Source organism: Nothoprocta perdicaria, unplaced genomic scaffold (assembly GCF_003342845.1).
Source record: "Nothoprocta perdicaria isolate Ctin4 unplaced genomic scaffold, notPer1 scaffold_81, whole genome shotgun sequence".
NCBI classification, from domain to species: domain Eukaryota; kingdom Metazoa; phylum Chordata; class Aves; order Tinamiformes; family Tinamidae; genus Nothoprocta; species Nothoprocta perdicaria.
The window spans coordinates 3019556-3046688 of record NW_020456099.1 but is presented as its reverse complement, the minus strand read 5'-3'; the positions used below and the strand labels follow the sequence as shown (position 1 = coordinate 3046688).

Below are 27133 nucleotides of genomic sequence, written 5' to 3'. Positions count from 1 at the left end.
GGGGCAGCGCGTTTCTCGTCAGCCCCCGGGCGGGCCGCGCGCCTCGGGGGCGGCTGTCGCGGCGTTAGGTGCCGCGGCCCTGTTAGCGGCGGTGCGGGGGTGTTTCCTTCAGCGCCATGCTGATTGCCGTGAATTGGGCACTACCCTGTGGTACAGCCTGCTCCTTGCACTGCGCCTTGTGGCCATCGTCCCCCAGGGCCGTTCCACAGCGCGGCCTTGCCCACTCCTCCGGGCGTAAAATCAGAACATCTGATTTAAGTTGGAGCAGTGGTGGCTGTTACACGTCACCCAGCATCAACTGACAGCCTCGTTGATGAGAAATTGTGTGTTTGATGTGTGCTAGTAACACTGCCTGCCCTAGCAATACTGAGAACCCCAGCATCTTCATTTTGGGCCATTAATAATAACCTACTACATAATCTCAGTTTCAAGTATATTCATTTTGGGGGAATGCTCATCGCCCCTTGATAGCTGCAGAATTTCTGAAGTTATTGCTGTGTGACTATGCCTGTGTGGTAAAATAATGAAACAAAAATTACTACAGATAGTATTTCTGTGAATTCAGAAATTCAGTCWGGTGTAGAAGGAAACAGCTCTAAGGGCATATCCAATAAGTTTATACTGCACCTTCCATATGTCAAAAAAGGCTCTATTTTAGAGAAAAATTCAGTGCAGTTCTTGCTCYGTGCTTCCTTTCAGCCATATGGATTAGATTCGTCAATGCCTGCAGGACTTTTCATATRTGAAAATGAGATACATGGTCAAATATTTTTCCTGCGGAGTCAACAGATCATTTCCTCCATTTCTGGGAGCATTTAGAGCATTTCCCACAAAAAGCACCCAAAAGACCAAGCCYGTCTCTTCCTCCTGAGACAGCAGGACCTTCTCACAAGGGTGTTTGGTGCAATGTGCCATGACCCGCTGGGGCGGCCGCGGGGATCAGCGTGTTTGTCAGTTCACACAGTTCGGTCCATGGTCTGTYGGATCAGGGTGGTTCTCCTGCCTGCACCTCCTGTTCCTACATTAGCACCTAGCTTCTTATATATTTGAATCATCATGACAAGATAAATTCATTTATAATAACATTTAAAATTACTTTTTTTTTAGCTATAGGTCATAACATTACACTAGCTTKCCAAGATAGACTGTAAAGTATTGCATACACAAACATGTATTTTTTATTTGCTCAAACTGAAGAATAAGTTAAACAGTCCCGTATCCAGAGAAGAGAAGATGGCGGAAACCCAGGACCACCAGCCCTGATCCAAGGACCCTTTCTCAGGCCAGGGAAATACCCCATCCCAAACAGTTATTTTGTGGAAGATTCCCGGAACCCGCTGCCTCTGTGACACGGGGCTGTGTCACAGAGCCGGGCGCCGCGGGGCCGGAGAGGCCGTAGCGCCCTGGCTCCCGCGCTGGGGCGGCTGCACGAGCATGGAGTTCCTGGGCACCACCCAGACCGCCAGCTACTGCGGCCCGAGGAGGAGCTGCCTCTTCCCCGACCCAGCTCCCACCAGCACCACCCAGGACAGCTACCAGTCCTACTACCTGCCCGGCTACCGCTACCTCAGCTCCTGGAGGCCCAGCCTCTTCCACAAGGAGCCCGCGATGCCACCAGGCGCCGACGAGCACCTCGGTGCCGCGAGGCGGCCGCCCACGGTGCTGCCCTCGCTGCGCTCGGCCCTGCACGCCCGCTACAGCCCTCACGACTGGCACCGGGCAAACGCGGCGCAGCTGACGGGCTCTGAAGCCTCCAGGCGCTGGGCTGGCAAACTGAACAGCGACTCCATGCGACTGATGCAGGACAAGGACCAGCTCACCTACCAGATGCAGGAAGGTAGCAGGAGAAACCTGGGACAGAGGCTCTCCAGCCTGGATTTCTGGAGAGCTGAGCTGGTCTATGAGCTGGACTATCTGCTCACCGAGAGCCAGGCCCTGGAGATGGCAAAGAAGCGACTTGAATGCGCTGCGGATGAGATGCAAGGACCGCTGAAGGTTGGTTAGCAGGAGCAACGTGGGGAATGGGTAGAGGTAACTGCTGAGGCCTGTTAGTTGAGTTTGTGTCCACTAACTGTAGCTGTGCAGTCATCCCCTTACACAGGCTTTATGGTTTCAAGCTTCAGCACTGGGAGGTGAGGGGCGTGAGATTAAGGCACTGTGTGATGTTTAAGCAACATGGTAAACACACAAGGGTTTTGATCTGCAGCCCTCCTGCACTGACGTTGAGGCACGGGGACTGCTGCACACTAATACACAGCTATTCAGATGGCAGCTGTTCCTTAGAAGTACATTTGAGCAGGTAGGGATGAGCCACTGACAAGCTGTGTGCAAGGCAGCCACCTCCTCTCACATTCACCCTCCGTAGGTGACCGTTACTTAACTTGCCAGTGGCCCCTTCAGCGAAACTCGAAGCATCAGCTCAGCTCACAGCACTGAGGCAACTTCCAGTGTCCTTGGTTTGCTTGCAGACTGCCCTGGAGTGCCTGTACAACCGGGAGAAGCGCATGGGTATCGACCTCGTCCATGATGATGTGGAAAAGTGCCTCATAAAGGTAGGACCYGAGCTCTGAGTTTGCTCCTCAAACWGCAGGAGAAGKCAAGAGGAAGTGGCAAGCACCCTTGGGAGGCCTTGTCCAGTTCTGCCTTCCCTGAGCCTAGAAACAATGCAGAAATATTTATCAAGATTGTTTTCTGCCCCGTGGTGCATAAAATTTCAGAAGTCTGGCTGGCCTACTGTCTTTCAATATGTATAATCTTACTAAACAAAGTGATATGGTTAATAGGTGATTGYTAAATCATTTACATTAAAAATAATATACATATATACATCTGTCATTTTGCCATTACGTCAAGGGATTAGATTATGGATTAGAAGATGGCAGAAAAATGTCTTGGCCACTTAAATAATCAGGGTGTTTGTTCAGCGCCTATAATCTGCAACTTGCAGTTTGAGAGTTTTTCATGAAGCACCAAGGAGCTAATATACATCCTTATCCTAAGCATTCAGGAAGAGAATTGAGGCTAAAAYACTGACTACTCTTCCGCATGAACAGAAGAAAAAAAAATTGTTCAAAATGAAAAATGAGAACTATTTGCCCCATCTCCCAAGTGAGACAGCTGCAAAGGACAGTCAAGCCTCATTCTGWAGGATCAGGAGAGGGTCTTCTGAAGTTGCTCTCACTCCTACACACACTGCACAAGCCAGGAGAYTGAGCTTTGCTTTTTAAATTTGCGGTCTGTTAATGACTTCCAAATTATTAGAAAGTTTATTCACAGTTTTGGAATTCACTCATATATGACCATATATGACTTTATGCACCCTAGATGGTACATAAAGAGGYTAACTTTATGCTAAAGGTGAAAATTATTAAATTATTAAAATATACAAACATGCTTGATATAATAKAAAAAGTCATGCAAAAACCATGTAGAGACACAGTTTTGTAGCACAAAGGAAGCAAGGGCCCAAAACACATCCTCTCTTGATCCACATCAGAGAYATGGGAGATGGTCACAACATCTGGATTATGAAGAATACAAAAGTATAAATCCCCTAAAACAAATGAAGTATAATGAAAGCACTGACAGCAGGGTATTTTCCACTATAGGAGGTCGATCTACTCAAGGATTGGCAAGCAAGAATGAGAAAACTTGCAGAAAGAATCAATCAACAGTTGAGGTAAGAATTTACCTTTACATTCTGTTTTTCAGAGAGGAAAACTGGATGGTATCTAATGACAGTTTGAAAATAGCAAAGGTGAAGTAAGAGACTTACTTTGTCATTGCCCTCCACTTCTAGTTCTCACCAACAAGAGAATATTATATAAGCACCTGATTAATAAATGACAACTAGTGTCACAAGACATACCATTCTGTGGAGGTCTGTTCTGGAGAGGGCTAAGAACAGACCTGCCGTGCGATGGAGCAAGGGAGCAGCAGGCTCTCAAATGGCATAAGGTAGATGTGATTGCAGCTGGAGTTACCAAAAATCACTGACTTAATTTTAAAAGTCATTCTTAAGCTGAAATCTTTCATTAAAATGAGAGACAACAATATTATAGCTAAATTATGTCAATGTTGCTGTCTGTCACACCGCAGAGAAGTTCAGAAGAAACTGAATATCTTTTTTATATGCAAATTTGGATTTAAAGGAAAATTATACTGATAAACTAGCATCTAAGCACATCATAAGGTATTTTTTTAACAGTGGAGTTATTGAATGAATCTAAATTATTTTTATGCCTGTTATGGGAGGCTTTGGAATTTATTTCTTTGACAATATGCAAATATCCCGATAAGAGCAAATTATACAGCAGTATTAACATTTAATTGGGTAAAACTCCATAGTCTCTTCTCGAACAGACACAGATGAAAAAGTCATTTTTATACAACATGACATGACAAAAAAATCTCAAAAGAGACAGCACGAGTGTTCAGGTATCAGGAAGGTAAAACAGCAACAGCAGCACCTGATTGTTAGCTTATGTGTGAAAATGGCATGAGGCAGGTTTTGTGAATGATTGTCCTGATTAATAGCCCTCTCATATGAGTCAGGTTAGATGCATTTCTGGAGCTCATCCCACTATTGTGTGTGTCTGAGCATAAGATCAGATAAAAACTAGGCACCCTGGATTTTGTCTAACTCCTTTGTCTGAGATTTCGAGCTACCTTTGATTCAGTTCTGTGACCACATCAGGCAGACTGGTACTAACGCCAGCTGACAGGCACCTCACAAAACCAGCAATATTTCCAGAAAAAGTGAACGTTTTCAGTCTCCTTAATGCATTGGAAAGCAGAATTTTGATTCTTTCTTCATCCATATTACTCCCATTACAGTGAAGCAGCTATGTCAGGCTTCCTCCCTCTTTGGAAGAGCCAAAGGAAAACAAGTTACTCCAAAAATTCCTCATGGGAAGCAGAGATGGAGCAATATGTTTTCCTCCTAATAGACCAGATGAGCAGAAATACTTAAGCAGACCTTCTTTCTAGTAATGAATACTAGAGTTACTCTAAATGACATTTCCCCGTGGTCTGGAAACCTGGGAAAACTGAACTCTGTTCTTAGTGTTCTGTCTTGCAGCTTTGCTGGCAGGAAGGTCCCCTTCGCTCTGAGGCTTTCCTTCATGGCACAGAACAATCTGCTTTTCACCCCTTTGCTCATCTATCTATCCTCAAAATTAAATTAATCCATTAAATGCAGTGAGTTAAATAAAGGCCTTTGGAGAACACTCACCAGGGGCTTTAAGCTGAGTAGATGTAAATGGTATAGCAGCTCCCTCTAGCTAAATAATGGGGCAGAGCGTTTTCTTGCCGCAGTGTAAATGCCAGCAGACTATAGAATCATGTGTTGGAGGAAGCAGAATGGAAGGAATTAGCTGTTTTACACAAAAATAGAAAAATTGGTTCATTTTAAGGTAAGACTTTGTTCTTCACAGTATCAACAGAGATGTGCAGCATGCCCTAGAGCAAGATCTTTGTGACAAAAACTCAGCCCATTTTATTGATGAGAAGTGTTTTAACCTGAGGAACACGTCAGACAGCATCAGCTTTTACCATGGAGTGGAGAAAATAGATGGAACGTGAGTATGAGCAGTTACTGTAGCCATCTCTTTTGAGCTCCTTGCTGTATGTGAGCCCCATTACTGCACAACAAGCCCCAGCCTTGTAGGCAAGAAATGACACAGGAAGAAATGGCTTCTTTTTCAGCATGGCACGTTTTCCGTGGGAAAGCCCTCCGTTATCCCTGCCTTCTGGTGAACACCCCTGTTGGAGCCCAGGCAGAAGCTCTTGGTCTGCAGCACCTACAATACTGAGTGTGCAGCGAGATGTATTTTTCAGAACAGACCAAGTGCTTTATGCAGACTACTGTTTTGATTTTGATTTATGCAGTTTCGTGGCCTTCTGGTTTCAAAACCAAACCCAGTAAAAAGAAAAATGTGAAAAGCTAAGGTCTGCATGTAGGTGCAATTTTGTAAACAGCACATAAATGTACACTAAGGACTTGTTTTTAAAACTGTATTAATAGTTGCCTTGTGAAAAGCGGCATCCAGTTCTAAAGCAATGGCAGAAGAAAAAAACAACTTGCAGTAGGGGGCAGTGTTTTTGTGCTAATGACCGATTAGTTGCCTTAGCACTCTTTAGCACAGCAGTATTTCAATGGTTAATGTACTCCAGAATCTCGAGTGATGCCCATTTTGTTCCGTTGGAAGGAGGAAAGAATCAGTATTGTTTGCTTACTTTTATTCTGCTTTTCATTAAAAGATCGCCCCATTCATTATTGAAATGAAGGCAGATCCGAGAGACTAGCAGGCGTTCTGCCGACACTAGTAACACCTAATTTTACAATTATTCCTGAATATTCATTGTAACAACTCTGGTGAAAAGCAGATTCATGTGAATAAGTTTTACAGCATTTTTCTTTTCTCATCAACCAGTATCCAAAGCAGTGCCAACTTTCATTATCATTTTACTGAAGTCATTTGTCGGACTGAGACATACCTGCAGCACTTGGGAGCAAAGCAGAGCAGCTGTTTTTCTGCCTGAATCATGCAATGGGGAGAGCCAAATAAATCTGGAAATGCAATGTAGAAAAACAGATTAAACCCTGCAGATAGTCAAGATAGAAACCTTCTTAGAAGCTTATTTTATGATCATAAAAAAGTATATAATCCATCAGGCCATGGAGGAAAGCAAACAACAAAAGAGAAACCCTCCCAGAAAGTACACCAAGATTATCTAGACCAGTAGCTGCAAGCACAGTCAGGTTATGTTTACTGTGCTGATTTTTGCACTTTACTGTGATGGCTTGTTGGGTGTCCGAAACTTTTCAGAGCAACTGCCCAAATAAATGTGTAGCACCAAGGAATTCCAAATCCTCTCATTTAGCAAGATCAATATTTTAATTTGGAGAGAGAGGAATGCCCTATGGAAAATTGTACAAAAGGCCACTGAGAAAAGAAGCACTAAAAATATTAACTTAATATTCTCAATGTTCAGTTAAAATGCGAAGAAAGCAAATGTTAAACTCAATAAAATAGTGACCTGTTTCTGGAGAGTTTAACGTACAGGCATAGCTTTTAGGGGAAGTTTTATATGAAGAAAGAGATCTAAATACCTAAAAAAGTTTGTCTCAGCTTTTCAGTTTGGCAGGTAAAATATCCATCTCTTTTCCTAAAATATGCTAAAGATTTCCGGGTGAAGGAAGAAGTGATCCAGGAGGCTAAGCAGTGCATTATAGAAGGAGGTGAATTTAGCTTGTACTTCACTTTTCAAGGGGGATGCTCCACATCAGGTCACACCCAGGTGTGTCCTAATGTCACCCCTCCATCCACAATATCCTTTTTCTTTTAAATTAAATTTAGGGGTTCTCCCCTCGCAAAAGCAACCACAACTTCCTAATCACTCTGAAATTGTCACTTTTTCTTACATTCTTTTTGCTTTGAAAAGGAGATGAATCACCTTAATAATTTAGAAGACACCACAACCATGAGATTCAGCTAAACTTTTTGGCAAACTAGACACTAGCAATACCATCAGATAAATAGCAGTTTGTGGTTAAAAGGACACTCTGAATTGACCATCTGAAGTCCAGGGAGGCAGAGGATATCTCTTTTGAAATAAATGGCCGAGATTAATGGTTTTACTGGCATTAAAGGCCAAATCTGAATGGGATTAAAAGTGTTCACCTGCAGATATGTTTTGTTCACCCTTCATATTCCTAAGAGCTTCCATGCTCTTAAAGCACATTATCCAGATCCAGACTTTTAACAAAGAGGCTACAGGCTCAGGCTGCAGGTTTAAAGCCACACAGACTCCCAGTTTGAAAAAAAAAAGAAAAAAAAGAATTTTGCTTTTAAATTCAATGACTAATGATAATGAAGGCCAATTGTGAGTCTTGGAAGTGAAATCAAATGTCCCAAAGTTTGGGTGCGTACAGCACCCTGYAGAGGAACCCTTGTATATGGCATTTTTCAGTGCAGGAGCCCCCTATTTGGTTTTACTGTGCATTCCCAGGCTTTTCCCTAGCAGAGACACTTCTGTATGTTTCGCTGATATTACTAACTTTAGCTGTAATAGCAAGTTAGGGCAGAGGTGGATATTCCTCCAAATGACACAAAAAAGACAGCGAAGTGGTTGCTGGTTCAGGTCGCTGCCTGGTCTGCTTTCCTGCTGCGGGTCCTTCTCATGATGGAGGCTCCTAGGGGGTCAGAGCCCCTGGTCACGGGCCAGGCCCTATCTCCTGTGAGGGGGCGCTGAGCCTAGGAGCTGTGCCACCGTCCTGCCACCGTCCTGCTCGCTGCAGCTGCTTCCCCCGTGCCACCATCCTGCCACCAACCTGCTCGCTGCGGCTGCCTCCCGTCCTCGCTCAACAGCAGTGGACTCTCACGTTCCCCGCTGCTGACACACAACTCAGTCTTCCTAGCAGAAAGGCTTTGGAGTTGCAAAAATACACAGTACTTGAAACTAATTCGATGGTCTGCAGTATACAGTTCTTCATGCTAAATCTCCCAGTAATCCCTTAAAGCCATTCACACTTGGAAACTTGACAGAGAACTTGTCCAATTTCAGCTGAAATACTGCAGGTATGAACTCAGACCACGACCTAGTCTGTTAAAGATGGAGTGAAGCTTTCTTGCTGACATGCATATCTGATCTTGAAGAAGTATTTTTATGTATAAATATGCAACAAGCATGCAAGAACAGGTCACTCTTTATATAGCAATACCTAAATCAGCTTACTKTGGAGTTCATGCCAGGGGCATTGAGACCTTCAGTTAGCAGCTATACAAACACTGGCTAGAAAACAAAGATTTTGTTGAGGATTAATGTAATGTACTTGTCCACTGTTTCAGGAAGTAGAGATATTCATTCTTCTTTGTTGTACTTYGGGGTTCTGATTGTTATTTTACTTAATATTTCTTGTAGTTAGTTACTACAGCACGTAAGGAAACCATAGGAACTCCATCGAAGGAACAGTTCTCTTGATCAAAAGTCTTTGGTCTGCATGAAACAAACATACAGAAAATAGACARTATAAAACCTTTAAAGTCATATTATGTGGAAGACTGCACATATTTCAATGAGAGAAATCATCATTGAATGGAAGATAGCGCAGCTAGCCATTAATTGTTTCTTCTTCCTTTTCTTCTTCAAAAAAAATTCTTTCTAGTGTTTCAGTTCCTGAGACATGGGCAAAGTTCAGTGAGGACAATATCAAGGCCTCTCAGCGTGCGCGGGCCGACTCTGCGAGGCTCCACGGTGAGACAGAGGCTGCGCTGGAGACGGCCTCTGAGGAGACGTGGGGTCATTACACGAATACCAACTTGGCTTTCARTAAGCGCATCTCAGAGGTAGCCGATGCAAAGAACAAACTCCAAGCACAGCTGGCCAAGGTAAGAAATTACTAAACTGCCTATTAGCTTAAAATACACAGAAGTTTTTATACAGTTTAAATGCTTCTTCAATGAGCATCTCCCCAAAACGTATAGCTCATTTCTTCAAGCAGTGCATTAGAATCGCACAAACATATGAGAAGAGCRCACTCAACAGCATCAGTCCGGTGTGGAGGTATACTCTGATTACATTCTTTTGCAACATACAGTTCAACAGTGGGGAAAGTTCTCAGGTAGTATTTTTTTTTTTTGAATTTTATATTTGTTAATGATTTTATGTCTAAATATTTCAGTTAAATGAAATTCAGAAAGCCTGAGAGACCGGACAGACAAAAGCAACACTGATCAGAATGTTATATTTGGCTTCTTTCATTTGCTGCTTGGGATAAGTTACATAGAGAAATGCTCCGAATGCAATTTCATACCTCCATCATTACCCCAAACTAATTAAACCTTTTTTTTTTGTTGGTTTGTGGTAGCTAAGCTGAATAATTTAAGAAAACAATAAGATTTTTTTTTTTACAAAAAACAAGCCAACTATGTATTAACATGATGACAAATTTCATTTAATAGTTCATTCCTCTTGTCCCTAACAGCAATAAATTTGAGTCAATAAATTTAGAGTCAGGCTTTAAAGGGTTTGATAATGTTCTATATCCAAACTCCTAGTGCATTTATCAAATAAAGTGCCATTACTCAGGTTCACTGATTTACTTCAATGCACATCTGGAAACAATACTTTTCCTGCCATTCTGCTTAGGCTAAGTACTTGAAGGGTTTTTTTTTTTTTAATTTTATTTTTATTTTTTTTTATTTAAAGGAAACTACAGCACTTTTCCCTAAATTGGACCATTCATACACATTGCTCATGGATTTTGATCTCTGAATACTTGCTTTAGATTTTCCATTAACAACTTCTAATACTTCTGAGTATCACTTTTTTTTTTTTATATATATAAAAGACTTTAAAGTATAAGGTAGCACAAAGTGAATCACAAAGTGCATTGTGAGGTATCAACGTAATACCAGAGAGCTGGTCACCGAGTCCAGCTGGTAAAATGAGATGCCTTCTGATAACTGAAATCTAATGGAAGAAAAGCTCATTTATGCCCCTGTACTCTCACACCATTYGACTGCAGTAAAAAGCCATCTAAAGAAACCATATAATCTTATTTATAGAAAGAATACTTAGTTTCATGAATCAAATACATGAATAAAAAGCATCATGTAGACAGGAAAACCTGCAAGTGCTTTCTTTTCCTTTATGAACTCCTGAGGCTGTGTGCGCTGACTTACAAAGTGATAATTAGCACTTCCATAGCAGAGATACCTTACTCATCATATACATGCCYCCCAGGAACGTAATGCAGAATAACAAAATCTCATGTAGAAGAAAACTGCATAGGCCTGTGAGCAAAACATTTAGGCTGATAAGTGTTGTCAGGTTTGGATGCAAGAGAATAGTTTTGTTTTCCCCCACCGTGTCGTTTCCATAGGTGGCTGTCATTCCCTGGGCTGGTATTTCTGAATAACAGACAATAGCTAAGGGGACTGCTGAGACTAGCAGTACCTGTGCTCTATTCTGGGAGTCTACTTTTGAGTCTCCATCTCAGTCTACAGCTTTACACCTGGTAGAAACCAAGACCATGTAGTAACTGAGAAAGAAAATGGAATAGGCTCGGTGCTTAAGATATAGCGGTGTTACAGGATAGGAATCCTATTAATTCTCCTGCTTACGATTGTACCATGGAAGGACAGGAAAATGAGAAGGAAAATGAGGGTAAGAGCGAGTAGGGAGCGAGCACCCAGTTTTCTACAGCTGCATATAACAGGCTACCATTTCCTCCTTGCTCCAGGCTTGCAGTAGAGTGTAACCATCAAAGAAAATAAAATCACTAGGACCCATTTTAGAAAGGAAGCCAACAAAGCAGTGAGGAGTCTGTACTGCATTTATACTGTACTGCACTTCTGTTCTTCCTTTGGCACGTGCTTATAATCCAAAGCCGTTACTGCAGTTCCGCTTCCTTCACCTCTAATAGCAATTAGACAGTGGGTGCTGCAGATTCATTTTTGGGGTGAAAAATGAATCATTCTTCCAAAGGCTATTTTTGCAGTACCTTCTCAAGSAATGACTGCTGCTCCTCGAGCTAGCGTTCCCTCTGCCAAATTCTTTCCCTCGTTAGGCAAGCTAGCTCCATGAAATGGGAGAAGAACAAGCACAGAAAAGCTTTGCTACCTTGGAACCAGGAAAAGCTATTTATTTAATGAGGTCTGGAACCCATTTCTCAATGAAAAATACTTTTATGCCTTGCAAAGCAGCAAAATCTTTTCCAAATAAACAACTATGCAGCCAACCTCTCCCAATTATTTGTTTCTAAAACCAGTGTTTCAAGAAAGGAAAGAATCAAAAATATACAAAAGAGTAAATACTGTGAGTATGATGACCTAAAAATGATCCCATGATGAACTGGCAAATTTTCTTCTGTTTATGTCACTTACACATGAAAGATCAGCTTGTGTATTAGGCCTTGTGCAAGGCCTAACATCTCGGCTTGTCACCACTGCTTGCTYTTTAAAAACACAGAGCACCTGATGCAGAGAGCACAGTTTTTATCTGACACTGTGGATTTTATCTAGTGGCTCTGGATGCAATTTGTTTTCCTTTGGAACTAAGGTTTGTTTAAAAACTCACCTACTGTACCAATAAACTCAGGAATCAGTGCACTATCATAGCATCCGTGCTTGATATTGTGGCAATGATTATGCTGCATGCTGTGGTTAGCATTTGTAATATGTGTACTTAAAATCTTTTTTTTTGGACCAAAATTTTTCCGTACTCAGTTTGGATTGCCTATATGCATGCATAATGGTGCAAATCAGCAAACTAATCACACCCTTTGACTCAGTTAACTAAAAACACCTACTCCATATGGAAACCTTTTTATTTTCCTACTGCTATTTTAAAAAATGACCTCCTGTCACATTAGAGGTGTTTTGCTTATAGTGCTTAGCAAAGCAAGATGCTGTCTATCCTTATCCATCTTGGTGCCACAGAGAAGAACATCTCCACTCAGTGTCACTCATGCACTTGCTACCAGTTCCATCCACTGCCAGTGGAACTGACCTTGGAATTAAGCCCCCAAATATGTCCCATTTTGCAATGCATTGAATATATAAAGCAGCAACAGTTGTTTTCCAAAGATAGAGGAGGGCACATTGCATGTACCTAAGCCATGGCTGCAGGGACAGGAGGCCAGTCTCCATTTGGACTACGGCAAGCTCGGAAATACAGTTAGTTCCCAGCCCTGTTCCTGTCAGAGTCCTGTTAACATTAGCCTTGTGAAGGCAGCTTATACATTACAAGCACATATTCTGTCCTGTAAGGACACGCAGAGACACAAAATGACTCTTTCTACCAAAGAGGTGGAAGCATAAATCCAACAGTGCAATTGTGGGTACACCGGACTGAAGAGGAATAATAGCAAAGGATACATGGAAGAGGTGCGTCAGTGACGTGCGGGATGTCTCCTCATCGTGCATGCTGCAAAACTCTGGGATCACTGCAGTCAGGCACCATTCTCCCCATTGCYGGATGACAGTGTTGCATCACACGTAAGAGAGGTGCTATTCATTTTTGCTTGGAAAACATCTAGAGCCTRGAATTTCAAAAAGTTCCGAGGGATYTGGACAAGGAGCACAACAAGGCTGCAGCACTGACACATCAACRGGTTATTTTAATCAACTGGAGTCTGAGTTCACATTTGTCCTCCCAAAGCTTCTTTGCTTCATGCCTTTTTCTTTCATTTGTCTTCTACTTTATCAGTTCCTTTTCACTACTTACCACCACTGGAGCGAACCCACAAGCAGTGGTGGCTTGGGAGAAGYCAAGGAAAACTCTACTGGTTTGAACTTGAAGTATAACCCATGCAGACCAAAACCAGCGCATGGGAAGTGTCTTAGAAGCCAAYGTGTAACCAAGTTTTAGTGCAGTCAGTGGTGGCAAAGAAAGCAAGAGACCAAGGGCATCTATCTCAGCTTCTCTATTAATAGCATTCAACCTATTCATACTTCTTATTTACCAGTATCTTTTCTATATTAAGAAATTCTGAAGACCTTTCTTAGTCAAAACTCACTAGATGACCAGGAATTAACTGGCATGAAAATATAGGAATGAACAAGCTGTGGTTTGTTGCACCTGCAGGCTGCCAACGTGTTACTTTTTCAGAGTTCGGATCTTCTTCCTATTAGGTATTTACTCATTCTCTATCATTAACTTTCCCTTCCCTGAGTGCTTTTGCCTGAAACAGTTCTTCACAGAACTTTGTTTTTCAGGGGAGGGTCACTGGAACAATGTTCTTGTTCAAAAGTAATTGATGGTCATTAAGCTATTGAAGGCTCTGCAAGAACAAGTTACACATGAAGCTTTGCAGCTCCTCCTCCAGATTTGTATTTCACGAAATATAAACAGTGATCCATTATTTCTTTGCTTAGGCTTATTCCAGGACATTGTCTTCCTTTGTGTTCAGACAAGTTTGCACTACTTATGATTTATTGAAGTGATACACAGAAGGACAGAAGGCATCTACGTAGTGGAGGACTGCTCTGTTTTTATTTATATCAAGCATTATACCAGAAGTTTTGCTAGGACCTTGTCCATCAATGACATAATGTCTCCATCTCGGGTCACAAACTGTGCAAGTCTGAGACCAATAAGTGCACAGCAATCTGTCTGCTTTTATAAGCATTTTGCCCACTACTAGCTCCGTTGGGGGTTTATACCTCAGTCTGTGYAGTGTTTCTGCAACACTTACCTCAACCTGCTGTTAAAAAGACTCCAAGAGTTTCCTGTTGTGACTGGCGTTCTGTCACTTAATTTGAGCTAGGTTCCCACTACAGAATGTCCCCCTACAGAATATCCTACTTTGAAACAGATCAGCAAGGTGCGCTGTTCAGCAAAAAGATTTCATGAAGTTTGCCATACATATGCATACCATACACACTCCCAATCCAGGTAACACCAAGGCATGCACCTAAAAACTTCCTGGTATGCATCTGAAAAGCAGATTTGAGAAAATAAGCACAGGAGTCAAAAACAACACAGGATGAAAACATACATGTAGTATCATTTCATAATATATATTAATCCTTCCACACTTCTTTTTTTTTTACTATCAAGCTACACCCAAGTTGCATTTGGTTAGAGGGACAGTTTAGGAATTTGCAGATATCTTAGGGCATATAGCCGTGTTTTTGTCCTGTATTTTAGCAGATACTTGGTCTGGATCCCAGTAACAAATAGATGCCAAATTCAGATCAGGTTTCCAAACCCTTATTAGGGAAGTCTCAGAAAAACACAAGTTGTCAGTAATTCCCACTTGCTTTTCTGCATTCTCAGTGCAGCTGCTGTCTGCTCTTGCTATTACTTCATCTGGCATCACCCTCCTCATTCATGTATTGGAGAAACTGCTTGAATTCCACCCACTTTAGGAGTTTCAGTGTCTGCTATTAAGCTCTTCCGGCCTGCCACTTCTCTGGGGGGAAAATATGCTTAGCGAAGCTGACAATCCCCAACTCTAACAGAAATTTGGGAATGGGCTTGCATGGATGAAGCATTAAAAAAAGCACTAAATTGCTTTTGCAAGACTGAACAGGAAATTAACAACTGCATACAGGAAATGCTGTCCTTAAAACCTTGCTTTATCAGCCTCTCTGCAGAACTTCTAAGCAGAATTATTCCCTGCCCACTTTTGCTTGATTTTCTTCTAGAGGCCAAGTGAATCTGCTGTCTTAACAGTGGCAATCCAGCTGAGTATGTGGAAACAAGGATGTGCTATACAGCATTTTCTACACCAACTCCAAAGCCCACAGGTTACCACAACTGCAAGAATTAATAAAGGCTTGGAAAGCAAGCAAGTGGTACAATAAGTTCCTCAAGCTTTTCTTTAGCATACTGAGGAGTATGATGTTAATAACACTGGATGACACTACTTTATTTAGCTTTTAAATGAAATGGTTCAAGGTAAGTGCAGAAAACTTGCCAAACCAGTAAACATCTATGCAAAAGAAGGAAAAAAAAAAAAAAGAAAAAAAACCCTCACCATTATAGAAAACACCATTATAGAAATGCCTTGGTTTGCACAGACAAAGACAAAAGAAAAACCAGTTGCTAGAAGTCTAGTTAAATGCTGATGAGAAGCATAAGCACAGACTTTTCAGAGCATTGCTGCAACATCTTACCTCAAGCAGGGGCTCCATGAGCACCAGCAGCATGAAACCAAGAGTCACGTTTTCCATGGAAAGCCCTGCTCTTTCTACAGACACTGCCTTTCAAACAGCAGTCACTGCAGGACGGACTGAGCTGCCCGCAGCGCAGGTGGCCAGGTAACTATAACTAGCTACTTTATGGCCCAACGACTGGCATGATCCCATCTGCAATTCTGTTCCAATTGCACAAGGAGGCAAGTCACTAACTTGTCTTATTTAATTTCCATCCTGAATTTGGATTGCAGAGCCCTGGACATATAAGGTGCTGCAGGCTCAAAGCCAGGCAGACCTAGCTGAATACCTGGCAAGGTTAGATTAGGAAGCAAAGTGCTGAAAGAGGATGTGGCCTTTTAGGGATGCACATTTTCACCAAGAGTCTAAACAGAACATAYAATCTGGCTCGGGTCCCAGGGCCAGATTTTTCAGCCAGTGAATGAGAAACATATCCTACCTCAGATAACATAAAGATGGCAGTACGGCGTCTTCAGCGTGCCTCTCTGCAAGAAACATTAGGGATGTGAAACACAGCTTGCTAGGAAAAGAAGGAAAACCTTTAATCATGGTGCAGCCCCTCATTAATATGTTAGCACCTCTTCCTTAAAGTCACAATTAACATAAATAGTTACCTTGGCTTTGCTCTCCCCAAAATAACCAGGGGCACAACACGTTTACATATATGAGCTCTGGGAAAGAGGGAGAGCTCTGGTTGCAGAGGCCAGTGTTTACAGGGCACCTTAATGAGCAGATCAGCCAGACAGGGCAGAGCACCTGCACAGTGCCCACAAGCACCTGTGTGCTCCRAGGCAGAGCCACCCTGCACCTCCCTCCTGTGAGTGGAAGGGTCAAAAACATGTTAGAAAAGCAAACTGGCTGAGGAAACTGAAAACACAGCAAGCACTCCAGTAAGCAAGTAACTGATTCTGAGCTTTCCACAGCATTCACTAAAAGCATGCATTTCTTAGAAACCTCATTTCTTAGACCTGATTTTTTTTTTCCGCTAGGGYGCAAAAATATATTTCATTAATATATGGTGGAAAATTATCATTCACTTTCCTTTTTACCTGATATATTCTTAGACTATACCTGCAGAACCTAGAGAACTGTGTTACAGCAAGTCACTCCATTTCTTAAGTTAGTCCCCAAGAGTTTCCATCCCTCATGCCCCCACTAATCCCACGTTATGATTAAATTTATATTTTTTGTAATATTGAAAAAATCAGCAACTACTGAGTTTATTTATATGGTGGTTGGAAAGAAATACTGAATGCATTTTATGCTTAAACAACTTTTATAAAATTCAGGGAATGMATGTACTTAAGTTTATAACTAGTTTATAACCACAATGTACCCTCATAAAACTTGTTTTTCTTCCCTCCTTCTTTACTCACCTTAAAATCTTGGTCATTTGCAGTTTTTCATGCCCATTCCTGGTGCCTGAGCACACAGTTAATCTTATTATTTAATATTTCAACCTGAGTGTTTTCAGATGATTAATGAACAGTGACTCAGAAGCAGTTGTGAAGGTGTGTGCTAGTATAAGCAGCTCAAACTTGCCTGGAAAAACCTGTCTGAACGAGGAAATATTTATTTAAGTTGGCAATATATAAACATTAGAGTTTTACTTCCAAACCAAGAGAAATTACAGGTGCAAACTACGGCACGAACTTGAAGACAACAGCAGATGTCTGTGCGCTGAGCTAGCGGGTGGGCCTGGCGCCGGCTGGAGCAGAGTGCTGCCTGCGGGCGAGGGCAGGCACGGCCAGGGTGCCCGGCGCCTCGCGTGCCCTGGGGCAGCCCCAGCCTCGCGCCCGCTACCTTCAGCTCCAGGCCAGGCTGGGGACTTGGCTTGCCCGGCGCTGTAGCCATGGTAGAGCATCCGCACACGCTCGCCGCTGGAAACGAGCTTCAGTTGGAGGCGGCAGAACCGCTCTGTGCTTATAAAACTGTCTCTTGCTCTCAGAACCAGCCTTCCTGGGGGCAGCCGAGAGGGGTGCATGGAGGAGCCTTCTATGAAAGGAAATGTCTGCGGGAAGCGAGCGAGCGGAGCGAGAGCGTCCACCAGCTCTCCACGTGCCGCGGCCGCAGTTGTGCTGCGCCCCGAGCTGTCCTGGCCCGCGCGCTCTCTGCAACCGGCTGCTCCCAGTTTCTCGCTTTCCCTCCTCGCTGGAGCTCAGCCAGCGCTGACGTAGGCTGGTGCAGCGCGATCTGGTGATCCTCCCCACCAATCCATCTATGTGCAGCACATTAGCTGAAGCCCTTTAGCCAATGCATAGCCAGAGTGAGTAATCAAAACCTGCAGAGCTTCTGTGCTGCAAGCGCTTCCCCCGAGGCCGTTTTGCTCTGTATGTCTTAAATGATAGTGCTTTAAAAAAAAAGTAACAGAAGTGAGAACACAGAATGAGCCTAAACCACATCCACTTATATGTAGTACCTAAAAATGGCTGCATAGCTTTAAATCTGAAATTCGAGTTCACAGACAGATTTAAACTATTTTTCTTTAGGATTTGCTTGCTCGCCCTGCTGGGCTGCCCTGCCTGCACACACTGTTCTGCAGATGGCTTCTGCCTTCATGAGTGYGACCCCAAAGCACCTGCTGCAATCCCATGGCCTGGGCAGGCCTTGCARATACTGCTTGTTGTATAAGCAGAAAAAAGCTGTAAGAGCTGGGCATAAAACGCTGAGCTTTCAGGGGCTTTTAGATGAAAAGCTCTCCATCCATGAGCACTTGATTCCCAATACAGAGAAACATTTTGTCATTAGACTGCTGGAATGAGCTGGTCTCTTTCCAACATTAGCACTGCGTGAAATGACATTCATATCATGCAAGATTTAAATACTTGGAATAGCTTCTAGATACACAACTATTTTCCTGTATCAGTTACATGCCACTCTGAGGAAAMCACATGTATCAGTTTCCCAAATAGCGGGGGCAAAGCAATGTCCCCCTCCAGTGCCGCTGCGGGAACAGTTCATACACTTGTTTCAGATGGGCCGTTCTGCCAGTCAGTTCAACTTTGTCTTTAGCAGGTCCAGTCTGTTCCTCTATGTCTTAAAAAGCATTTGACATATAATTTAGTTTGCCACACTGAAGAGTAAAGGCAGCCTGGCTATTATACGCCACCATACACTACTGGAATTGCTCCGGACTGCGGGAGCCCAAATGGGCATCTGCGGCAGGGGACAGGGCCTGTTATCTGAAATATGGATGGCTGTTAAGCTGCTTCCCCGGGCTTCTGGTGAACTTCCACAATGCTTCTGTGCGTGTTTCCGTGCTCAAGGCAGGTCCCTTTGGCAGCTTATTGCTTCCCTGCTGGTGTGGAATAACCCGAGGTGCCCGCATTGCTTCCACTCCAGGGCAGGAGTGGGCAGGAAAAAGAGTTTTCTCCCAGAGGCTGTTCTGGTCATCTCCTTGCATTTCTCCAACCCAACCACACAAGCAGCATGTGACAGAGCTTGTGGCCTAGCTCCACTCCTTCTGCAAAGGCCATTGTTTGGATTCATATGGTCATATAGCACAGAAGGCAGCACAGTGATTGCACGCYATACTTACCATTACAAGAGCATATCTGTAAACTGTTACATTGCCCCAGGGAGCTGGTCTCACAGGCATGGTTCATTTCTAACCAAAYGCTCTGAGCTGCTTTATTTGCTGCATTGATGGATCCCCTCTGCAGAGRTGCATCTCTGCTTCCATGTGCAGCCCGAGAGGAAAGGCGCTGCTGCGGGAAAGCTCCGAGTCTGACCACAAAGCTCCTGCTCAAAGTGATCGGAGAATGCAGCTCCCCTGTGAAGCCACCTCCATCCTGCCACCCACTTCCCAAACTTGAAGTTCTGCACACCTATTGCCACTCACAGATGTGTGCTGCTTTGACTGTTCGCACTGTTCTCTTCCTGTGAGCTGCAAAGAGCAGCCAGCAYGAGGAGTGGCTGGAAGTGGCCACCGTGTCCCGCTGCGGAGCAGCTCAGAGCCGGCCTCGCTCGCCCGTGAAGGGAAACGCCAGAGCCCAGAGAGAGGCTGTAACATAAACACAGGAAAGGAGGGCCCTGCCGAGCAGCGCTCGCTCCTACGAGCCCTGCACGTTTCGTTCCCTCACAGCCTGGCCCTGCACGGTGCTGTTTTGCTTGGCGGTGAAGCTGAACTGTGGGAGCAAAGCGGGGCCTCGGGAAAGGCCCCTGTTGTGCGGGTGGGAAGCGGGGAGCAGCGCTCGGGGCCACGTGCGGCCGGTTCGCCGCAACGCGCTTTGCGCTCCCAAGCTGCCACACAGCCAGGTTCTGGCAAGAGCACAAGCTGCTGAGCAGCCCCAAACCAAGGCCGTTGTGCTAGAGGGGTCTGGGACGGACTTTCTGCCTAGTGAAGGTGGCTAAATTCATCAAGTCCCTCTGCATTGTTTTTTTTATCTGTAAAAGTAAATATATGTAACTGAATATAAAGYTATCTATCTAATAATGCTATCTTATCACAGAGCAGTTCCTCTGCAAAATAGTTACAAAACATACTGGGTTATAAATATTTCCTGTAAACCATGGGTTGCTTATGGAAATTATATAATTAAGAAAGAACCACTGAAAAATGGAATTTTCAGGACAGATTTACTGCTCTTAGCTTCAGTTTCTTCCACAGTATATGCCCTTCATAACATTTTTTTCCCCTGACACCTGTAAGCATCAAAGACTCAAGACCCCCTCTCTGCGAGAGCCAGACCCGGCCCTAGGGCCACGTCTGGGCCGCGGCGTGGGGACACTCACCTGGCTTCAGATCAGCACAGCCACATTCACGTGCTGCTGCTTCAGGGCCCGTCATGACTCGCCTCTTGGCAAGGGCTGAGCTGGCTCAGGCAATGCTAGCCAGGACATCTCCCACCTTGTTCTACCACACAGCCTAGACAGGCCTTTGAGCATCTGGAGAGGGGTGCAGGCTCCTGGCACCCTTAAACCTTTCCATTTTCTCTATAAAAAACCTTTCAGCAACAGAGCCTAACTCAGCTATCAAGCCACTTGAATGCATTAGCTAACCTGGTACATCCTTGTAGGCGGGCAAACCCCCACGGCAGCCCACACTGAATTGCTTCACACCACRGGCAGGGGTTGCTGAAGTTCAAGCAGCACTGACTTCAGTAGCTTGGCAGACAAACTCCATTAGCTAAAAACATTTTAAATCTGTCTGTAGGAAAAACTTGAACACATTCAACATAGTGGCTGTGATGAATTGTGATAAAGTAATGTAACAACCAACTGACTAGGAAAAGTTACCTGAATATTCCCACCCTTCCTTTTTCAGGATGAATTAAAGAGTCTTTCCCTTGCAGCTTGCAGGGTCACTTGCAGGAGCCCAAGAGAAAATATGAGCCGATGATAACATGTTCTGCAACTAAAAACTGCTATTCTAATTCCATAGACCTCTCCTTTTAATTGGTGTTTCACTCCATACCATCTCCATTTAAGTAGAATAAGACTTTAAAGCAAGTTGTTCTTCCCCTTTGCAGCTCCCAGAGGAGCTTTAAAAACCTTCAGAATTTAGCTCCGGTTATGAAAATACGACTGTGTTCCTAGGACTTTGCAGTCTTAAGAACTGATGTCACCAGAACACTTGGAGCACCCACAAGGTTCAGAGGGGACGTATTTGATGGCTTTCCRTTTTTATGAAGCAAATGAAAGTGAGAATTGAATGAAGGTTGGAAAGAAAATAACAGCTCATTTGGAATTTTATCTCTGCAGAACTTTACTGCTCAAACAGCAACTTTTTAATTAAGGAGAAAACATAGGGCAATGAAGCAAAATTAAAGTAGATCTCTGCAGAGCTATAAGCGCTGCTTCTTCACAAATGGCTTCGTACACAAAAGCACAGCTGGAATTTCCCCCACCCCAAATAACGCTGTGCTTGTCCGCTGATTGTAAAACATTTATATGCCAATTTGCCTACTTTTTTTCCTTTTTTTTTTTTAATTTCCAATAGGAAAGCGGCGGTACCTTTGCTAGCGGGGTAGTTCCGCAGGGTGGCTTTCCAGTTTGCCAGCAATACCTTCATTAAATGTGTTAATGTTGCTGCTGTCTGTAAGGCCCCTCCCTTTGGCTCTCCCAAGAGCTGTGATTCCCAAGGGCCGCTTAAAGCACAGGCAGAGAGACAACACATCACACGGTGTACCCGAGGGCTGCGAGGTGGAAGGCATCTCCCTCCCCTACGCTAAAGCAAAATGCCAGGCCGGCGTGGAAGCACTTCCTATAGGAGGGCTTAAAGCAGGGGGAGTATGCATGCGAGGCTTACATACATGCTCTGCTCTGTTCAGATCCTTCAAGAAATCTTCCAGACAGAAAATACAATCATGTTACTGGAGAGCTCTATAATGGCCAAGGAGAGTCCCCTGAAAGTGGCGCAGACCCGCCTGGAGGGAAGGACCAAGCGACCCAACATAGAGCACTGCCGAGATGCACCTCAGTTTCAGTAAGTAGAGGCCGGAGCCCCCTGTCCTTGCTCAGTCATGCACTAGGGAGAGTAAAATTTAACAGGATTACTTAATACCGTAAGATTAGAATTGTATTCAGTGCATGATGATGATGACACAAATTCTGGAGGAAAGAACTAAACTCCAAGTCGCTATATGTGAACGATGGCCCCAAACTTGTGATGTCCTGTGTGTCTAGTTCCCTTTAGAGTCCTCCTCCTAGGTCAATTAAAAGGTCTATTGCTTGTTGATATCTCTGGGGATTCAGTCTCATTCCTGAGTTGGATTTTTCTAAATTGATTTTAATTCTATTCAAGACAACAGTATTTCACCTCAGGAATCTACTCATTTTAGAAAGCTATTATCTCAGACAACATCCTGTTGTCTTATGCAAGAATTATCTAATGACGAAGCTCTAAAAATTTACTGGAAATAAGAATAAGACAGTGTCTTTTACTCCCCAAATGCCTTTTCAACCCTTTCACCCAGGGATTCCTTGTGATTCCAACCTCATCTTTGCACAGGCAGCAGTTTCRGTTACACAGCTGTGAGGAGTTCCCAGCTCCTACTGGCCTGAGCCTGGTGATCTCTGTGCTGTGGTTTGTTCTAGAGGATGTGTGGATCTTTCTGGATGTACAAGGGGATGTCTGAGACATCAGTTTTCTCTAATGACTGAAGACAGATCTTGGGAATTCTCCTTCTCCTCGCTCACCTGGAACATATCAGGCTCCAGGATGACCCTGGCCTGTACAATTCATCCAAATGCTCCCTTCAAAATATTCTCTGGGAGGGTTCTCAAGGGTGACTGCATCAGGATTCCTGCTGTACCTGCAGCGAACACCACTCCAGCGCAAGATATTCTGAAGACTTTTGTGAAAAGTATGAAACTATTCCCTTCTGATATTTATCTCCAGCAAGATCCCAGGGTGTACAACAGCTCCACATACAATAGGATTAATGTGGCACATAAGTGCTTAGATTGATCATTAATTTTCTTAAACAGTGTTTTATTAGCTCAAAAAGCCTCTGTTGAAACAGGGAAGTGCCAGTGCATCATAGCTGACTGTACTCTCATCTTTTCCCTTTTTCTTCTAACTCCTTAACCCGTAAGTTATAGAATGCCATACCTTTACTCTTCCAGTTTCTTACCTTCCTGTTCAGACACTGGCCTTTCCTCTAATGTATCCTRGACACTGGCCTTTCCTCTAATGTATCCTCATATTAGATATCTTCAGTTTTATGTTCTGCTCTCCAGATGCATTCTCTCATAAAATATTGGTTTGGATCTGAAGTCTTTTATATCCATTTAGAAAATTCTATTTCCGTGGCTTTTCATATCACACAAATCAGGCTTGTTCTTGCTGCAGGAGTTCAGCTGTGAAAAAAAAAAAAGGAAACTTCTGACATGGCCACTGTCACATTCCCTGAGCAATTACCACAGGAGTCAATCTGTTTTTTCTGCTTGCCATCCATCCTTGATCGGGTGAGCCAAAGCATTAATCTCAGCATTCAAGGCTCTTTCAGCATCTTAGCTCCAAAAAAGCCCAAGATGGTCATAAATATCAAACTATGACTCCAGCCTCCTATTCACTGTGAGCCTTGTTCTCTCCCCGGCTTCTTCTCCCCTGAAGATCCCTCCCACGGAAGTGTCTCCATCGTTCTGGACAATACCAGCGGCTCAGCAGGKCCCACGAGGCAGAGCTTGTTTACCTGGCACCAACAGCCCGCCCAGGAGGACGCTCACACCATCCTGTGGTCCTCCAGCAATTACCTTGAGATTCCAGAAGGGCCCTGCTTGAAAAGGTTGGAAAGTCTCATCCAAAATCAATGGCATGTCACAATATCTTGGAATATTTTCCTGAACTCGAGTGAAGGACAAAAACGTGATATACCTAAAAGACAAAGTGCAAGATAAAGCAGCTTGCAGGCTGTTGAAGAGCTTTACATTCTGTTGCGCAGCTATCCTGAAATATTTTTCAGGGGCTTATTATACCCCTAAGTTTTAGATCAGGCAGTGGATATCATGTATTTCTAATATCTTAACCAAAATATTTATAAAAGTGCAATCAAAGTGCAATCTTTATTAGCTGTAGTATTATTGACAGATAAAGARCATTCTCCTTTCTACAATCAAGCCTAATCCAGATCAGGTTACTTCAGATTCTTTAAATAAAATCCATATCTTTTACTGTTTTGTTGCAATTAGAGAGGACAATTTTGACAGAAGATATTGGAAATCTGACCGCTTTTTCACTGTCAGTTTTTGGCTGAGCTCACTTTTTTTTTTTTTTTTTTTTTTTTTTTTTTTTTGATCAACTCCCATCTGAGAAAGCAAAACCATTTGCTGTCAAATTCTTTTTTTAAGGACTTTTGATTTTAAAATAACTCTATTTCAAACAATCAACTCCCATCTGAGAAAGCAAAACCATTTGCTGTCAAATTCTTTTTTTAAGGACTTTTGATTTTAAAATAACTCTATTTCAAACAAGCAGGAGTTCAATCCAACAACTCAACTATAATAGGGAAAGAAAATACCAAATGAACCACTTCTTTGTAATATGCAAACGTTATCTGGCTTTGCTGTTTATTGAAAAGGAAGTGCTGATGTTGGCGCTTGTTCGCTGTATGTGCTGCCAACTTTGTATTTGAAGGAATTGGACAGAAAACAAACTAATGAAGTCTAGTTTCTCTGCGCTGTTCTGAAACAAAGGGGACTATCCAAAAAACACGTTAAGGTGGGTTCTGGCAAAAAAAAAAAATCTTTTGCAGGCTGTGGCACTTGGAACAATTCACAGCACAGTAGATGAGCAGAGGCTCTGTATGACTTCTCTTGTAAAACTGCACACATTYCAGGTAGAGCAATGTAGAATATTCAAGAGAGAAAACTTACTAGCTGTTATTGAGACCTTTAAATACTTTAGCTGCAAATTCAGCCCAATGATGAACCATAAAGCCAACCATAAAGCCCAGCTTTATGGTTCCAAGTCTGCAGACTTCCCAGTGAGCTCAGGAAAACASTCTGGGGAGCCTAGGCAGGGCAAGAGCAACTGAGAGAGGTCAGCACTGCGGAATCCTAGAAGAGGGATCATCCACCAGAAGGTGCATCCCTGTGGTTCTGAGCTGCAGCCAGACCAGGGCGCACACACTGCAGCGCTCTCGCCGTGGGAAGGGGCCTCCCTCACACATCTGACTAGATTAATCTGTAAGATCACCAAAAAAAAAGAAAAAAAAATGTTTCAAGAAGGCAGCGAGTGAGCCAGGAACATTCCAGAAATCCCAGATCTCTGCAGCAAGGATATGCGCTGGAACCAGTAACTTTTGAAAAACGGAGGGCACTAGAGAGGAACCAATTTCAAACAGTGTAAAAGACAGATTAATTTTGTAACACTAAGATTTTGATACTCAGAAAATACATTGTATTAGAAAATAAATTTTGGCTTGTCAGATATTGCTAGTGTTTCCCATCTTTGACAAAGTAAATCCGAATGCTGCATTTTGTCTATCAGTGAACAGTTTTGGGGATGGTTATCTCTACACACCAGATCTTCAGTATTAAAGGGAGATAACGGGCTCAGTAAGTACACAAGAACCTCTGTCACATCTCCCTGCATAGCCCACTGGAACAAATTTGACCGGTATCAGCTCACAGACAAACCCGATTTCACAGCTCCAGGCTCAGTGGGTCCCTGGGTAAGTCAGCCTTTCCTGACGAACGTGTCTCGTGYCACAGCTGCCCTCCTGGGCCCATCCTGGTGCCCAAGCCTGAGCCATCCCAAACTGCATCACCAGGCCTCAGGAACAGGCACGCTGTGGGACCGTGCGCAGGCGCCGTCGCTCCCAGGGAGGTTGGACAGCRGGCAGGCTGCGAGGGAACAAAACTGCAGTTAAAAAGATAAAAGATCAGATTAAACTTCTGCTGAAGGTCAATGCAAGCAAGAAATCAGCATTTCTTGCAGCTGCTAAGCATGCAAGCTTGGCCAAGAATAGTTAGCATGTTGGTCCAGRCCAAGAATACTGCTCAAATCCTGCCTGAAAACCAGACCTGCTACTGCTGTTTGCTGAAGTTATTTGGGCAACTTGTCTCCCTCTCTTTCAGGCTCGTCAATGAAGTTTTTACTATCGATGACACCTTGCAGACCTTAAAGCAACGTCTGCGAGAGGCCCACGATACCCTGCACATGTTGGTTCTCAACAAATCCAAGCTGGAGCATGAACTGTCTGTGAAGACAAACTCCTTCATCATTGATAAGAAGTGCATGGACATGCGCAAAACCTTCCCCAGCAGCCCGCGGCTCGTTGGCTACGTCTGAAGCAACAAATAGCCTTTCATCTCTTTAACAACTTAAAAGTTGCAAATCCTGAAGGAAATATTTATTATTGCTTTTTTTTTTTTTTTTTTTTTAATAGTAAAATCCAATAAACAAACCAAAATCAATACCCTGCTTTTTTTCCTTAGGACAATTTAGCATTGTCAACTGCAGTTGCTGCATGGAATAGAATTAGTAGACTTCCCCTGAGAGATCAAAACCAGACTGAAATAACCAGGAAAATCCTGCAGCACAGGAACGTGAGTTATGGGCTGCTAAAAAAGTGAGACTGCCACTCCATACTCACCCACAGAACAAGTCCGAGGCAGAAGTTAGGAGCTCAGGGTGCTCTGCCATCTGCGTTTCAATCCTTGTCTGAAAAGCTAAATGTAAATATAAATGCTCAGCCCAGGTTCTCCTCTCCTATCTCCTAGTGCTGCTAAATCTGGTGCTCTGCTCTGAATTGGTGAAGGCTGAAGCAGAAGATGAAGGAATCTTTCCATCTCTACCTCTCTTTTCTTTCTAATTTCAATCTTTCACATAGGTAATTCTGAAGAGAATCTTGTGTATTTATATGACCTGTGTGATCTGTGATATTTGTCCAAGTCTAAAGGCGCCCTAGCTACTCAGAAACAGGAATTAACCATCAGCAGATCTCAAATGGCTTGAGGAACAAAGATGGCACATTTGCTCTACTCCCACTGATACAAAAGGTAAAGAAATGGGACTA

General features: G+C 43.4%; 1 protein-coding gene across 1 annotated transcript; it reads left to right on the top strand.

Annotated features, from left to right (window-relative positions):
* Positions 1-1434: 1434 nt before the first annotated feature.
* TEKT5 (tektin 5) lies at positions 1435-26473 on the top strand. The gene is made up of 7 exons (XM_026051982.1): positions 1435-1995; positions 2469-2552; positions 3609-3679; positions 5436-5579; positions 9170-9392; positions 21941-22095; positions 26193-26473. The coding sequence occupies exons 1-7, from the start codon at positions 1435-1437 to the stop codon at positions 26404-26406; spliced, it is 1452 nt and encodes a 483-aa protein (XP_025907767.1). The 3' UTR covers positions 26407-26473.
* The last annotated feature ends 660 nt before the right edge of the window (positions 26474-27133 follow it).